The sequence below is a fragment of the Schistocerca americana genome, chromosome 3, assembly GCF_021461395.2.
Source record: "Schistocerca americana isolate TAMUIC-IGC-003095 chromosome 3, iqSchAmer2.1, whole genome shotgun sequence".
NCBI lineage: Eukaryota > Metazoa > Arthropoda > Insecta > Orthoptera > Acrididae > Schistocerca > Schistocerca americana.
Window position 1 is genome coordinate 128,862,188 of NC_060121.1, and position 15,385 is coordinate 128,877,572.

The 15,385-nt window shown below is 44.3% G+C and overlaps 1 protein-coding gene across 1 annotated transcript in view; it reads right to left on the reverse strand.

Annotated features, from left to right (window-relative positions):
• Positions 1 to 493: 493 nt before the first annotated feature.
• The window catches only part of LOC124606856 (protein scarlet-like), a 230,364-nt gene continuing 215,472 nt past the window's right edge, over positions 494 to 15,385 (reverse strand). Inside the window, exons 14-15 of the mRNA XM_047138937.1 lie at positions 12,812 to 13,031; positions 494 to 1,259 (exon numbers count right to left, since the gene is read on the reverse strand). Of these exons, the coding sequence (XP_046994893.1) occupies positions 12,856 to 13,031 (176 nt within the window). The 3' untranslated portion in view covers positions 494 to 1,259; positions 12,812 to 12,855. The remainder of the gene's footprint in view (positions 1,260 to 12,811; positions 13,032 to 15,385) is intronic.

Consider the following 15,385-nt stretch of genomic DNA (forward strand, 5'->3'; position numbering starts at 1 on the left):
AAAGTAGTAAAGGAGTTTTTCCATTTAGGGAGTAAAATAAGCGATGATGGTCGAAGTAAGGATATAAAATGTAGACTGGCAATGGCAAGGAAAGCGTTTCTGAAGAAGAGAAATTTGTTAACATCGAGTATAGATTTAAGTGTCAGGAAGTCGTTTCTGAAAGTATTTGTATGGAGTGTAGCCATGTATGGAAGTGAAACATGGACGATTACTGGTTTGGACAAGAAGAGAATAGAAGCTTTCGAAATGTGGTGCTACAGAAGAATGCTGAAGATAAGGTGGGTAGATCACGTAACTAATGAGGAGGTATTGAATAGGATGGGGGAGAAGAGAAGTTTGTGGCACAACTTGACTAGAAGAAGGGATCGGTTGGTAGGACATGTTTTAAGGCATCGAGGGATCACAAATTTAGCATTGGAGGGCACCGTGGAGGGTAAAAATCGTAGAGGGAGACCAAGAGATGAATACAGTAAGCAGATTCAGAAGGATTATAGGTTACAGTAGGTACTGGGAGATGAAGAAGCTTGCTCAGGATAGAGTAGCATGGAGAGCTGCATCAAACCAGTCTCAGGACTGAAGACCACAACAACAACAACAACATTATAATAGCGTCATAAAAATACACACACGAAAATATAATGAATCATTCGGCTCACACTTTCTTTAAATCATTTCCCACAAATTTCTTTAGCGCTGTATGAGACGAAAATCTTCATATAACTTACTTGTTAGTGGCAATAAACAATAGGCGCTGTATGAGACGAAAATCTCCATATAACTTACTTGTTAGCGGCAATAAATAACAGTCTCTTTTCTCTATAAAAATCTAACATTTCTCTCATCTAAATGAAGCAGATATGTCAGAGTTGTATACGCCTCAGCCGTATCTGTTGCATTTTGCTAAAATAGTTCATGTTTAAAAAAGTATCAACAGCAGTTAATAGAGAGATCAAATTTGTAATATTTCGTGGTACTTCACAAACGTGTTTTACTAATACTCCTTTTATCGATGGGTGCCTCTGGTATTAATGCTCAGAGCAATCATTGCCTGCAAGCATGGCAACAGTAAAGGAAGGATCTCTCTTTGTTGGATGCGTACTCGGACCACAGCTCGAGATGCCCCTGTCGTAGAATTTGACACATATGTGACAGTCTGTAGTCGATGACGGCGGTTCCAGACGCTGTCTCCCGCATGGCAGACCCCAACCGCTATCAGTGTGGCAACCACGAGAGGCGAAGCGGGAACGGCACGTGTGAACCTGCGAACATGAGCGTAAGAGTGAAACTGTTGCACAAACACGGACTATTTGTAGGCATTATCACACGTGTAATGTACTATTGACTATTGTTTACATTTTACTGTTTTAACCTCTAATTGTACCCCTTCCCTCACGCAATTTTTATTGTCATATGCACGGAAATTATTCCGACATTAAGGGCTATAACTGTCGCGCCGTTTTCAACATGTAACGTGTTATCTTCATCCATACCACTGCGCAGCCCAACGTAGGTAAGCGACCGACGCCAGCCGCGTCCATGGTGACAATTGCTGAACTATATCAAAATAACGTAAGTTAGTTACAAACTACATCTACATCCATACTCCGCAAGCCACCTGACGGTGTGTGGCGGAGGGTACCTTGAGTACCTCTATCCGTTCTCCCTATTCCAGTCTCGTATTGTTCGTGGAAAGAAAGATTGTCGGTATGCCTCTGTGTGGACTCTAATCTCTCTGATTTTATCCTCATGGTCTCTTCGCGAGATATACGTAGGAGGGAGCAATATACTGCTTGATTCCTCGGTGAAGGTATGTTCTCGAATCTTCAACAAAAGCCCGTGCCGAGCTACTGAACTCTTGCAGAGTCTTCCACTGGAGTTTATCTATCATGTCCGTAACGCTTTCGCGATTACTAAGTAATCCCGTAACGAAGTGCTGCTCTCCGTTGGATCTTCTCTATCTCTTCTATCAACCCCATCTGGTACGGATCCCACACCGGTGAGCAGTATTCAAGCAGTGGGCGAACAAGTGTACTCTAACCTACTTCCTCTGTTTTCGGACTGCATTTCCTTAGCATTCTTCCAATGAATCTCATTGTGGCATCTGCTTTCCGACGATTAATTTTATGTGGTGATTCCATTTTAAATCACTCCTAATGCCTACTCCCAGATAATTTATGGAATTAACAGCTTCTAGTTTCTGACGTGCTATATTAGAGCTAAATGATAAAGGATATTTGTTTCTATGTATTGGCAGCACACTAGATTTGTCTACATTGAGATTCAATTGCCATTCCCTTCACCATGCGTCAATTCGTTGAAGATCCTCCAGCATTTCAGTACAATTTTCCATTGTTGCAACCTCTCGATATACTACAGCATCATCCGCCAATAGCCTAGTGAAGTTCCGATGTTATCGACAAGGTCATTTATATATATTGTGAATAGCAACGGTCCTACGACACTCCCCTGCGGCACGCCTGAAATCACTCTTACTTCGGAAGACTTCTCTCCATTGAGAATGACATGCTGCGTTCTGTTATCCAGGAACTCTTCAATTCAATCACACAATTGATCTGATAGTCCATATGCTCTTACTTTGTTCATTAAACGACTGTGGGGAACTGTATCAAACGCCTTGCGGAAGTCAAGAAACACGGCACCTACCTGGGAACCCGTGGCTATGGCCCTCTGAGTCTCGTGGACGAATAGCGCGAGCTGGGTTTCACACGATCGTCTTTTTCGAAACCCATGCTGATTCTTACAGAGTAGATTTCTAGTCTCCAGAAAAGCCATTATACTCGAACACAATCGTGTTCCAAAATTCTACAACTGATCGACGTTAGAGATATAGGTCTATAGTTCTGTACATCTGTTCGACGCCCCTTCTTGAAAACGGGGATGACCTGCGCCCTTTCCCAATCTTTTGGAACGCTACACTCTTCTAGAGACCTACGGTACACCGCTGCAAGAAGGAGGGCAAGTTCCTTCGCGTACTCTGTGTATCCCATCAGGTCCAGCGACTTTTCCTCTTTTGAGCGATTTTAGTTGTTTTTCTTTCCCTCTGTCATATATTTCGATACCTACCATTTTGTCATCTGTGCGTCAACCTAGAGAAGGAACTACAGTGCAGTCTTCCTCTGTGAAACAGCTTTCGAAAAAGACATTTAGTCTGTCGTCCTCTGTTTCAGTACCATTTTGGGCACAGGGTGTCTGGAAATTTTGTTTTGATCCACCTACCGATTTGACATAAGACCAGAATTTCTTAGGATTATCTGCCAAGTCAGTACACAGAACTTTGCTTTCGAATTCGTTGAACGCCTCACGCATAGCCCTCCTCACACTACATCTCGTTTCGTGTAATTTTTGTTTGTCTGCAAGGCTTTGGCTATGTTTACGGTTGCTGTGAAGTTACCAGTTTTCTAACTCGGTTGTTGTACCACTGTGGCTCTTTTCCATCTCTTGCGATCTTGCTTGGCACATACTGAATCTAATGCATATTGTACGATGGTTTTGAACTTTGTCCACTGATCCTCAACACTATCTGTAGTTGAGACAAAACTTTTGTGTTGAGCTGTCAAGTACTCTGAAATCTGCTTTTTGTCACTTTTGCTAAACAGAAAAATCATCCTACCTTTTTTAATATTTATGCACTCCTGGAAATTGAAATAAGAACACCGTGAATTCATTGTCCCAGGAAGGGGAAACTTTATTGACACATTCCTGGGGTCAGATACATCACATGATCACACTGACAGAACCACAGGCACATAGACACAGGCAACAGAGCATGCACAATGTCGGCACTAGTACAGTGTATATCCACCTTTCTCAGCAATGCAGGCTGCTATTCTCCCATGGAGACGATCGTAGAGATTCTGGATGTAGTCCTGTGGAACGGCTTGCCATGCCATTTCCACCTGGCGCCTCAGTTGGACCAGCGTTCGTGCTGGACGTGCAGACCGCGTGAGACGACGCTTCATCCAGTCCCAAACATGCTCAATGGGGGACAGATCCGGAGATCTTGCTGGCCAGGGTAGTTGACTTACACCTTCTAGAGCACGTTGGGTGGCACGGGATACATGCGGACGTGCATTGTCCTGTTGGAACAGCAAGTTCCCTTGCCGGTCTAGGAATGGTAGAACGATGGGTTCTATGACGGTTTGGATGTACCGTGCACTATTCAGTGTCCCCTCGACGATCACCAGTGGTGTACGGCCAGTGTAGGAGATCGCTCCCCACACCATGATGCCGGGTGTTGGCCCTGTGTGCCTCGGTCATATGCAGTCCTGATTGTGGCGCTCACCTGCACGGCGCCAAACACGCATACGACCATCATTGGCACCAAGGCAGAAGCGACTCTCATCGCTGAAGACGACACGTCTCCATCCGTTCCTCCATTCACGCCTGTCGCGACACCACTGGAGGCGGGCTGCACGATGTTGGGGCGTGAGCGGAAGACGGCCTAACGGTGTGCGGGACCGTAGCCCAGCTTCATGGAGACGGTTGCGAATGGTCCTCGCCGATACCCCAGGAGCAACAGTGTCCCTAATTTGCTGGGAAGTGGCGGTGCGGTCCCCTACGGCACTGCGTAGGATCCTACGGTCTTGGCGTGCATCCGTGCGTCGCTGCGGTCCGGTCCCAGGTCGACGGGCACGTGCACCTTCCGCCGACCACTGTCGACAACATCGATGTACTGTGGAGACCTCACGCCCCACGTGTTGAGCAATACGTCCACCCGGCCTCCCGCATGCCCACTATACGCCCTCGCTCAAAGTCCGTCAACTGCACATACGGTTCACGTCCACGCTGTCGCGGCATGCTACCAGTGTTAAAGACTGCGATGGAGCTCCGTATGCCACGGCAAACTGGTTGACACTGACGGCGGCGGTGCACAAATGCTGCGCAGCTAGCGCCATTCGACGGCCAACACCGCGGTTCCTGGTGTGTCCGCTGTGCCGTGCGTGTGATCATTGCTTGTACAGCCCTCTCGCAGTGTCCGGAGCAAGTATGGTGGGTCTGACACACCGGTGTCAATGTGTTCTTCTTTCCATTTCCTGGAGTGTATTTACGGCTGAAATCATCGATGCGGTAACCGCTTTATGATCGCTGATTCCCTGTTCTCCTTTAACTGTTTCAAATAGTTCGGGTCCAGCCGGCCGCGGTGGACTAGCGGTTCTAGGCGCTCATTCCGGAACCGCGCGACTGCTACGGTCGCAGGTTCGAATCCTGCCTCGGGCATGGATGTGTGTGATGTCCTTAAGTTAGTTAGGTTTAAGTAGTTCTAAGTTCTAGGGGACTGATGACCACAGATGTTAAGTCCCATAGTGCTCAGAGCCATTTGAACCATTTGAAGTTCGGGTCTGATTGTCACCAAAAGGTCTGATATGTTATCACCACGAGTCGGTTCTCTGTTTAAATGCTCAAGGTAGTTTTCAGATAATGTACTTTATTCAGCTTGTAAACGTCACTACAGATGTTTGCATTCATGTTATGACATTTTCGATATGCCTGCCATCATTGGCTACGGTGTGGCGCAGATGAATAGAGAAATTCTGCACGACCTGCTAAGTGTCGAAACATCGATGCTGTCGATGACTTCATGAACGGCTGTTTTCAGCTCAGCAATGGTTTTGGGGTTATCACTGTACACCATGTCTCTAATATAGCCCAACACAAAGGACTAGTAGTGTGTTCAGATCCGGTGAGTATGGGGGCCAATCGAAGCCCATGCCAGTGGTCTTTGGATACTCCAGAGCTGTAATGCGGTCCCCAAACTGCTCCTCCAGGACATCACGCACTCTCCTGCTTCGATGGGGTCGACCTCCGTCTTGCATGGGCAATATACTGCCGAAATCGGGGTTACTTTTGACAATGGGATGAATTCATCTTCCGAATCCTTCACGTGCCTTTCGCTAGTCACCGTGCCATCAAGGAATGTCGCACCGATTATTCCATGAATGGACACTGCGCACCATAGCCATAGTGAAGAGCCTTCTCGATAGGAAAATGCGGACTCTCAGTCCCCCTAATGCGTCAATTTTGCTTATTGACGATCCCAACCAAATGAAAGTCGGCTTCGTCGCTAAAAAAAACCGTGCATATGCATACTAATTCGCATCAAGCCCCGCGGTCAACCGTGCAGTTTGTATCTTCTAACGGAAACCGGTCAGAAGTTACAACGATTTCATTTCATATAGTTCAATAATTGTCACACTATACTTCACTCGTTCACAGTCTCAAAAGGCATCACAGAGTCGCCGCCTCTTAGCAAAGCTCTCCGACCTGACCAAGATAGATGTTATGCCCGTCGCAAGAAATTGATGTCACCTCCATTTACAAAGTTAATCGCTAAGTAATGCCTAAGATGGCATACTGTAGTATTTTAAATAGACTATTAGACACATTGTCTAATAGTGTATTTTAAATACTACAGTATGCCATCTTAGGCACTGTATAACACTTAATACACTTGATAATGACACTTTGAAGCCGAAATCATGGTCATGTAAGTGTGACACTGCAAATAAAAAACAGTCTAATGGCGGTACTGATTTTAAATAAATAAGGACTACTTTCGCTTCTCCAAGTCATTCAAACTACCGGCTCATGCTTCCAAGCTTAGTTCAGCGCGGGAAAAGGAAAGTCAACATGGCTAGCTGATGGAGACTACTGAATATCTAAAAAAAAAAAAAAAAAAAAAAGTACCTTGCTCCAATCCTCTCTCCAGTTTCATTATGCTGTAGATACTGAAAAATTCAGCGGAATAGCAGGAGTACCTTGCTCCAATCCTCTCTCCAGTTTCATTATGCTGTAGATACTGAAAAATTCAGCGAATAGCAGGCATGCTATTGCCGCATTAGTAATGATAACAATATGACCACAATATCGTAAATCGAAAATAAGTGAAGGAAGTGCGAGGTGGATTCACGTCTTTCAAGCCTTACGGAATTGTGGCCCCTAGAATCTTCTGGCGGGACAAGGAAGTATTTATGGTATCCTTTTACTATTATCGTAGTTCAGTTAGAAGTTTATTTAGTGTATCAATATAATGTCGTTATGGCCCTACTCATATGCTGCCTCTAATTTTTATATGGCTTTTGTAACGTGTGGCCGTGGTGGTCTCAGCTCTGGCCCTAGTAGTCTCAGGTTCACTCCTAGATGCGGGCGGGGAATTTTTCTCTTTCCAGTTCCTCCAGGATGGCTCCAGGTCCACTTAACCTGCTACCAACATCTACATCTACATGGTTACTCTGCAATTCACTGTTAAGTGCCTGGCAGAGGGTTCATCGAATCATTTTCATACTACTTCTCTACCCTTCCACTCTCGAATGGCGCGTGGGAAAAAGGAGCACCTAAATCATTCCGTTCGAGCTCTGATTTCTCTTATTTTATTATGATGATCATTTCTACCAACGAAGGTGGGTGTGAAACAAACTACTTCCGCATTCGGAAGAGAAAGTAGGTGATTGAAACTTCGTAAATAGATCTCGCCGCAAAGAAAACCGCCTTTGTTTCAGTGACTCTCACCCCAACTCACGTATCATATCAGCGACAATCTCACCCCTTTTTGCGATAACAAGAAACGAGCTGTCCTTCTTTGCACTTTTTCGATGTCCTCCGTCAGTCCTGCCCGGTAAGGATCCCACACCACGCAGCAATATTCCAGCAGAGGACGGACAAGTGTAATATAGGCTGTCTCTTTAGTGGATTTCTCGCATTTTCTAAGAGTTCTGCCAACGAAGCGCAGTCTTTTTTTCGCCTTCTCCACAATATTATCTATGTTGTGTTTCCAATTTAAGTTGCTCGTAATTGTAATTCCTAGGTATTTAGTCGAATTGACAGCCCTTAGATTTGCGCGATTTATCGTATACCCAAAATTTATCGGATTTCTTTTAGCATCCATGTGCATGACCTCGGACTTTTCTTTGTTTAGTGCCAATTACCACTTTTCGCACCATACAGGAATTCTCTCTAGATCATTTTGTAATTATAATTGATCATCTGATGATTCTACTAGACGGTTAATTACAGCGTCATCTGCAAACAATTTAAGGGAGCTGCTCAGATTATCACCTAGATCATTTATGTAAATCAGGAACAGCAAATGAGTACTGGGATTTTTCTCGGCGTTAAAAGGAGACCGGGCCTTTGGGGTCGCCACACGCCACCTCCCAGTGCCACGGGGAGCAAAGGCAGACACTGTTGTAGTCAAATCAAAAGGCCGGTCACGGACTTGCGCCAGAGTCGTTTCCTTATTCGACAATGTCTAACCAGTCGAAACTTGTTTAGCCAAGAAAAACTGACGTGGGCCATTGACTGAAGTATTCTTCATTGCAACGAGAAATGTGTTCGCTGATGATCTCTGCCGGTAATGTGGCAAAATCTGCCCCGGTAGCTGAAGTCCGTAACGCACCCCTTTGGGGCGGTGCTTGACTCTGAAGTAAGCTGGTTCGTATTCTGGACGAGCATGATATGTTCACTTCCAGTATTTGCCTAGCAAGAGAAGGTGTGGTGGTCTGAAGTTGGTGCCCATGTCCTGGACTGAACTCCAAACCCCTCCGCCGAGTCACAACAGTGATGGTGATACGTCCGCCGGATGAGGACTTTAGGCTCGGTGGGTACCTTGCTGCGGCCCGAGGGAAGTAACCCATGTGCCGGCATTGGACGTCGCCCCGTTCCTTCTGTCATTATCATCGTACAGCACAAATGTAACACTACAGTTTGCACACGTCCACTATACTTTCGTATCACCTACTCTAGAAAGGTTCAGATAACACACCTCTCATATCTGCAAGAAAATGGGCCAATATGCACGAAGGAAGAAGACCCTTATCGATAGGCGGCTTAAGGGAAGCTGAATGTCATGAGACCACAAAAAATGTTTTTTGTTTTATTTAATTATGTTCTATGATTCCTCCTGATTGTAATATACCACTGGCCATTTAAATTGCTACACCAAGAAGAAATGCACATGATAAACGGTTATTCATTGCACAAATATATTATACCAGAACTGACATGTGATTACATTTTCACGCAATTTAGGTGCATAGATACTGAGAAATCAGTACCCAGAACAACCACCTCTGGCCGTAATAACGGCCTTGATACGCCTGGGCATTGAGTGAAACAGAGCTTGGATGGCGTGTACAGGTACAGCTGCCCATGCAGCTTCAACACGGTACCGCAGTTCATCAAGAGTAGTGACTGGCGTATTGTGACGAGCCAGTTGCTCGGCCACCATTGACCAGACGTTTTCAATTGGTGAGAGATCTGGAGAATGTGCTGGCCAGGGCAGCAGTCGAACATTTTCTGTATCTAAAAATGCCTGTACAGGACCTGCAACATGCGGTCGTGCATTATCCTGCTGAAATGTAGGGTTTCGCAGGGATCGAATGAAGGGTAGAGCCACGGGTCGTAACACATCTGAAATGTAACGTCGATTGTTCAAAGTACCGTCAATGCGAACAAGAGGTGACCGAGACGTGTAACCAATGGCACCTCATACCATCATGCCGGGTGATACGCCAGTATGGCGATGACGAATACACACTTCCAATGTGCGTTCACCGCGATGTCACCAAACACGGATGCGACCATCATGATGCTGTAATTTACCATTCGTGCACCCAAGTTCGTCGTTGAGTACACCATCGCAGGCGCTCCTGTCTGTGATGCAGCGTCAGAGGTAACCGCAGCCATGGTCTCCGAGCTAATAGTCCGTACTGCTGCAAACGTCGTCGAACTGTTCGTGCAGATGGTTGTTGTCTTGCAAATGTCCCCATCTGTTGACTCGGGGATCGAGACATCTCTGCACGATCCGTTACAGCCATGTGGGTAAGATGCCTGTCATCTCGACTGTTAGTCATACGAGGCTGTTGAGATCCAGCACGGCGTTCCGTATTACCCTCCTGAACCCACCGATTCCATCTTCTGCTAACAGTCATTAGATCTCGACCAACGCGAGCAGCAATGTCGCGATACGATAAACCGAAATCGCAATAGGCTACAATCCGACCTTTATCAAAGTCGGAAACGTGTTGGACGCATTTCTCCACCTTACACGAGGCATCGTAACAGCGTTTCACCAGACAACGGCGTTCAACTGCTGTTGTGTATGAGAAATCGGTTGGAATGTGTTCAAATGTGTGTGAAATCTTATGGGACTCAACCACTAAGGTCATCAGTCCCTAAGCTTACACACTACTTAACCTAAATTGTCCTAAGGACAAACACACACACCCATGTCCGAGGGAGGACTCGAACCTCCGCCGGGATCAGCCGCACAGTCCAAACTGCAGCGCCTAAGACCGCTCGGCTAATCCCGCGCAAATCGGTTGGAAACTTTCCTCATGTCAGCACGTCGTAGGTTTCGCCACCGGTGCCAACCTTGTGTGAATGCTCTGAAAAGCTAATCATTTGCATATCACAGCATCTTCTTCCTGCCGGTTAAATTTCGCGTCTGTAGCACTTCATCTTCGTGGTGTAGCAATTTTAATGGCCAGTAGTGTAATATATGCTTTATATACAGTATCTTATCATTTTTGTTTCCAAGTGGCTCTTGTAAAGCAGAAGCGGCGTGTGAATGAGGCACCTGTCACACTAATGTCAAACATTTAACCTTGCCTATAGCGTCTCGTTATTCAATTTTGGCGCCGCTATTTCTGTAGCAACTGGTTCGTGTAACATCCTTGAATAACGTATGGATTGTACCATGAATAGTGACCTATTGTAATCGAGCTTTCTGTAGATACAAGTAAATAACTTGAGTTTACACTTGTCAAGTTGGTTTTTCACATTGGTGCGATGGATGCCACAGTATGTTTTAATGATGGAGTAACAAGCCGATTACGTCCATGAGCAGACTAGGCATGAAAACTGGGGGCAACATGAAACGTGAGCTGCCACGAGTGGACAGGCAACATGTCGCTGAAACTGAAAAAACTGTTGAAAGTGTAACGAAGGAGGCCAGAATAACCAAGAAAAGGAAGAAAACTAAAGAAGATGAAAGAATCAACAAGATTTTGGAGTTGGAATGTTTTGACAAATCATTGAGAAACAAATAACATGCAAGTCTTTAGTTTCATTTTTTCGTAATGAAAGTTTTTGGAGACTTAAGTATGATTATCCCATACAGGATTAAAGCTACAGAAACAAAATTTTGAATTGATGATAATGTAGTCCTTGCCTACACAGTGAACCACATTATTCAACAGTGTATTGAGTATTTTAGGCTGGAGTATGTCGTTGTTGTTGTGGTCTCAAGTCCTGAGACTGGTTTGATGCAGCTCTCCCTGCTACTCTATCCTGTGCAAGCTTCTTCATCTCCGAGTATCTACTGCAACCCACATCCTTCTGAATCTGCTTACTCTTGGTCTCCCTCTAGTATTTTTACCCTCCATGCTGCTCTCCAATACTAAATTGGTGATCCCTTGATGCCTCAGAACATGTCCAACCAACCGATCCCGTCTAGTCAAGTTGTGCCACAAACTCCTCTTCTCCCCAAAAATCAAAAATGGTTCAAATGGCTCTGAGACTCTATGGGACTTAACTTCTGAGGTCATCAGTCCCCTAGAACTACCTACACCTAACTAACCTAAGGACATCACACACATCCATGACGGAGGCAGGATTCGAACCTGCGACCGTAGCTGTCGCTCGGTTCCAGGTTGTAGGGCCTAGAACCGATCGGCCACTTCGTCCAGCTTTTCTCCCCAGTTATATTCAATAACTCCTCATCAGTTATGTGATCTACCCATCTAATCTCCAGCATTCTTGTGTTGCACTACATTTCGAAAGCTTCTATTTATTGCCCATGTTTCACTTCTATACATGGCTACACTCCATACAAATACTTTCAGAAACGACTTCCTGACACTTAAATCTATACTCGATGTTGACAAATTTCTCTTCTTCAGAAACGCTTTCTTTGCCATTGCCAGTGTACATTTTATATTCTCTCTACTTTGACCATCATCAGTTATTTTGCTCCCCAAATAGCAAAACTCATTTACTATTTTAAGTCTCTCATTTCCTAATCTAATTCCCTCAGCATCATCCGATTCAATTCGACTACATTCCATTTTTCTCGTTTTGCTTTTTTTGATGTTCATCTATGACCTTAAATTATTTGGAGGAAAAACTGATTTAAAATTTTTTTTTAATACACAAAATAACAAATTCGTAAATGTTCCTCTCTTACTATTTCAACAAGTTAATAATTAATAGAATAAAATTTATTTTGAATAATGTTGAAGTACGGTGTTCCTAAAATATAAGTTGCACATAATTAAGTGCAGAAAATAAAAATCAATATTCAATTGAATATGTATTCCACAGATTTTAATTTTGGTTCATGTAGAGGTCACAATACACTGATTGTTTTGTTAAAGTTTCATTTCAGTATCGTTTATTAATTTAGCGTTAAGGAGTTTGAAACTAGTGGTAAATACTACAGGCTATGGCGTCCAGATCCGCTTAAATCCTCCTCCATGAGATACCCGAACCAAAAATGCGATAAGATCCAGAATGAGATTTTCACTCTGCAGCGGAGTGTGCACTGATATGAAACTTCCTGGCAGATGAAAACTGTGTGCCGGACCGAGGCTCGAACTGGGGACCTTTGCCTTTCGCGGGCAAGTGCTCTACTAACTTGCCCGCGAAAGGCAAAGGTCCCGAGTTCGAGTCTCGGTCCGGCACACAGTTTTCATCTGCCAGGAAGTTTCATGCGATATGGTATGTTTCAGATATTTACGTTTTATGTGAACAAGAGCTCTACTACATACCGATAATGTAACAGTATAGCACTGACCGTCGCAGGCAGTCCGTTTTTCCACCAGTGCCTCAGCACGGCGGTCAGTTGGAACGGACGCGCACCCAGAGGCAGACGATGGCCAGCAGGTGGAAGCCGCCCCACAGCCCGGCCATGCACGCCAGGTCGCTGGAGAGGCGGTCCGCCGAGAAGTTGTACTTGTCCAGCACCTCACGGCCCGACCTCAGGCAGGGCACGCCCTCCGGCGCTCCGTCGCAGGCTGTTGGCAGCGCCCAAGATCAGCACTACACGTTTCGTCAACTGCTTAGTATGTTTGCATCACAGTTTGAATTTCAGAAGAGTTGCTCTATCCATAACATGTAAGCTTTCACGGCCGGTGTCTTCATTAATTAAAGCTTCCGGGCTGAACTGCCGTGGTCCATGTATAAAACTGCTTGTCCTTCCTGACGTTTCCTTGCCTACTGCGGGAAACATCTTCTGAGGTGAGTTGGCGACTGGCTGCGAGGCGCTGGAGGTCCCGCTTATATAGAGTGCTTGGATGGCGCCACACCACTCATGACGTGCTTTCGACTTTAAAACTATCTGTGGCTAGTTCCATCTCTCTCGATTACAGGTAATCGATAGTCACTTCGTTGGTTCAGAGTCGACCTATGGTATCGATACGTGGATGACACCTCTATGGTATGGAATCATGCTGAAGAGGAACTGAGTGATTTTTTGGTGCACATAAACAGTTTCAATCAAAAGATACAATTCACCATGGAGAAAGAGAGTAACGGACAACTAAATTTTTTGGATGTATTGGTTATTAAACGGGCAGATGGGACTTTAGGGCACAGGGTATATAGGAAAGACACACACACCGATCGTTACCTACATAATCATTCGAATCATTATCCTAGGCAGAAGAGAGGAGTCATAAAAAGTTTAGTGGACAGGGCTAATAACATCTGTGAGTCAATTTATTTGCAAGATGAATTAAGCCATTTGCGAACGGCTTTCAAGAGATATGGGTACACTGACAACGAAATAGATCGAATACTCCACCCTAGAAGAAAAGTGTCCGAAAATACACGACAGCAACAACCGACGGCTGGAAAAGTTTTTCTTCCATTTATTCATAACATCACGGACCGTATTAGGAAAGTTTTGGCAAAGTCTCAAATGGATACAATCTTTCGACCTACCAAGAAAATTAGTGAACGTTTAAGATCGGTGAAAAACGCACGACACACCTTAGCTACCCCAAGTGTGTATAAAATTCCGTGTAGCTGTGGCATGGTTTATATTGGAACAACTAAAAGGAGTGATAATACCCGCCTAACGGAACACAAAAGGAACTGTAGATTGGGACAGATTGACAAATCAGCTGTAGCGGAACACGTTTTCAAAGACGGTATGACGAAATAAAATTTAGTGAGACAAACGTGATAGCTAGGACCTCACATTATTATACCCGCATGTATAGAGAAGCTATAGAGATCTACAAGCACGAAAATAATTTTTATAAAAAAGAAGAAGGATTAAAACTAGACAAGATATGGCGGTCGACTCTGTACCAACGAAGTGACTATCGATTACCTATAATCGAGAGAGATGGCACTAGCCAGATATAGCTTTAAAGTCGAATGCACGTCATGAGTGGTGTCGCCATCTAAGCGCTGTTTATAAGCGGGACCTCCAGCGCCTAGCAGCCAGTCGCCGACTCACCTCAGAAGATGTTCCCCGCAGTAGGCAACGAAACATCAGGAAGGAGAAGAAGTTTTATATACGGATCACGGCAGTTCAGCCCGCAAGTTTTAATTAATGGAGTTGCTCTATTGTTACTTAACGCTTTCACTCACCAATTTTTGCAAGTTTTTTTATAAGCAAATAGCACTGGTCGGTAGTTTTTGCTACCCACATAAGACATTTGATGGTGTGAATAACAATATTTTTCTAGGTAAACTGAAGTTTCAAAAAATTTTGGGGTGGCCAGCAAATGGCTAATGCTATATGTATTCAACAGAATGCAGAAAAATGTACTTCATAATTCTTTCACTTTTAGCAGGAGAGATTCTTCTGCATGGGTGGAAATCATTTGCGGGGTTCCACAAAGTTCAGTGTTAAGTCTATTATTTTTTCTCGTACGAGTATGTAAACGATCTTCCATCTTACAACATGCAGAATTACCCATTGTTTGGATCACAATCAATGCTAACATGCATACATAAACAGAAGGAACTGTAAGAAGTGTTCCTAAAAGCATTATTGAACTGTTATCTGCAAATAGTCTCACTCTGCTTCAAGAAGACACAATATATTTACTTTTGCACATCTAGAACGGTACTGCACTCGCGATAAATATGACGTATGTTGAGCAGACAATATCTTGGGTGGTAGCTTCAAATACTTAGATGTCGATATTGATGACAATTTAAACTGGGAAAAACACATTTTCGATCTCCTAAAATAAAATCAGTAAGAGAATATATTTCGCGTATTTTCATTCAATAACAGCATATACAATAATTATCTGGGTAACTTATGTTTCATTGTCCACGAAATACTGTAAGAATAATATGTCATGTCGACCAACGATAATTTTGTGGATATTTGCTGAGTTTGGTAGTT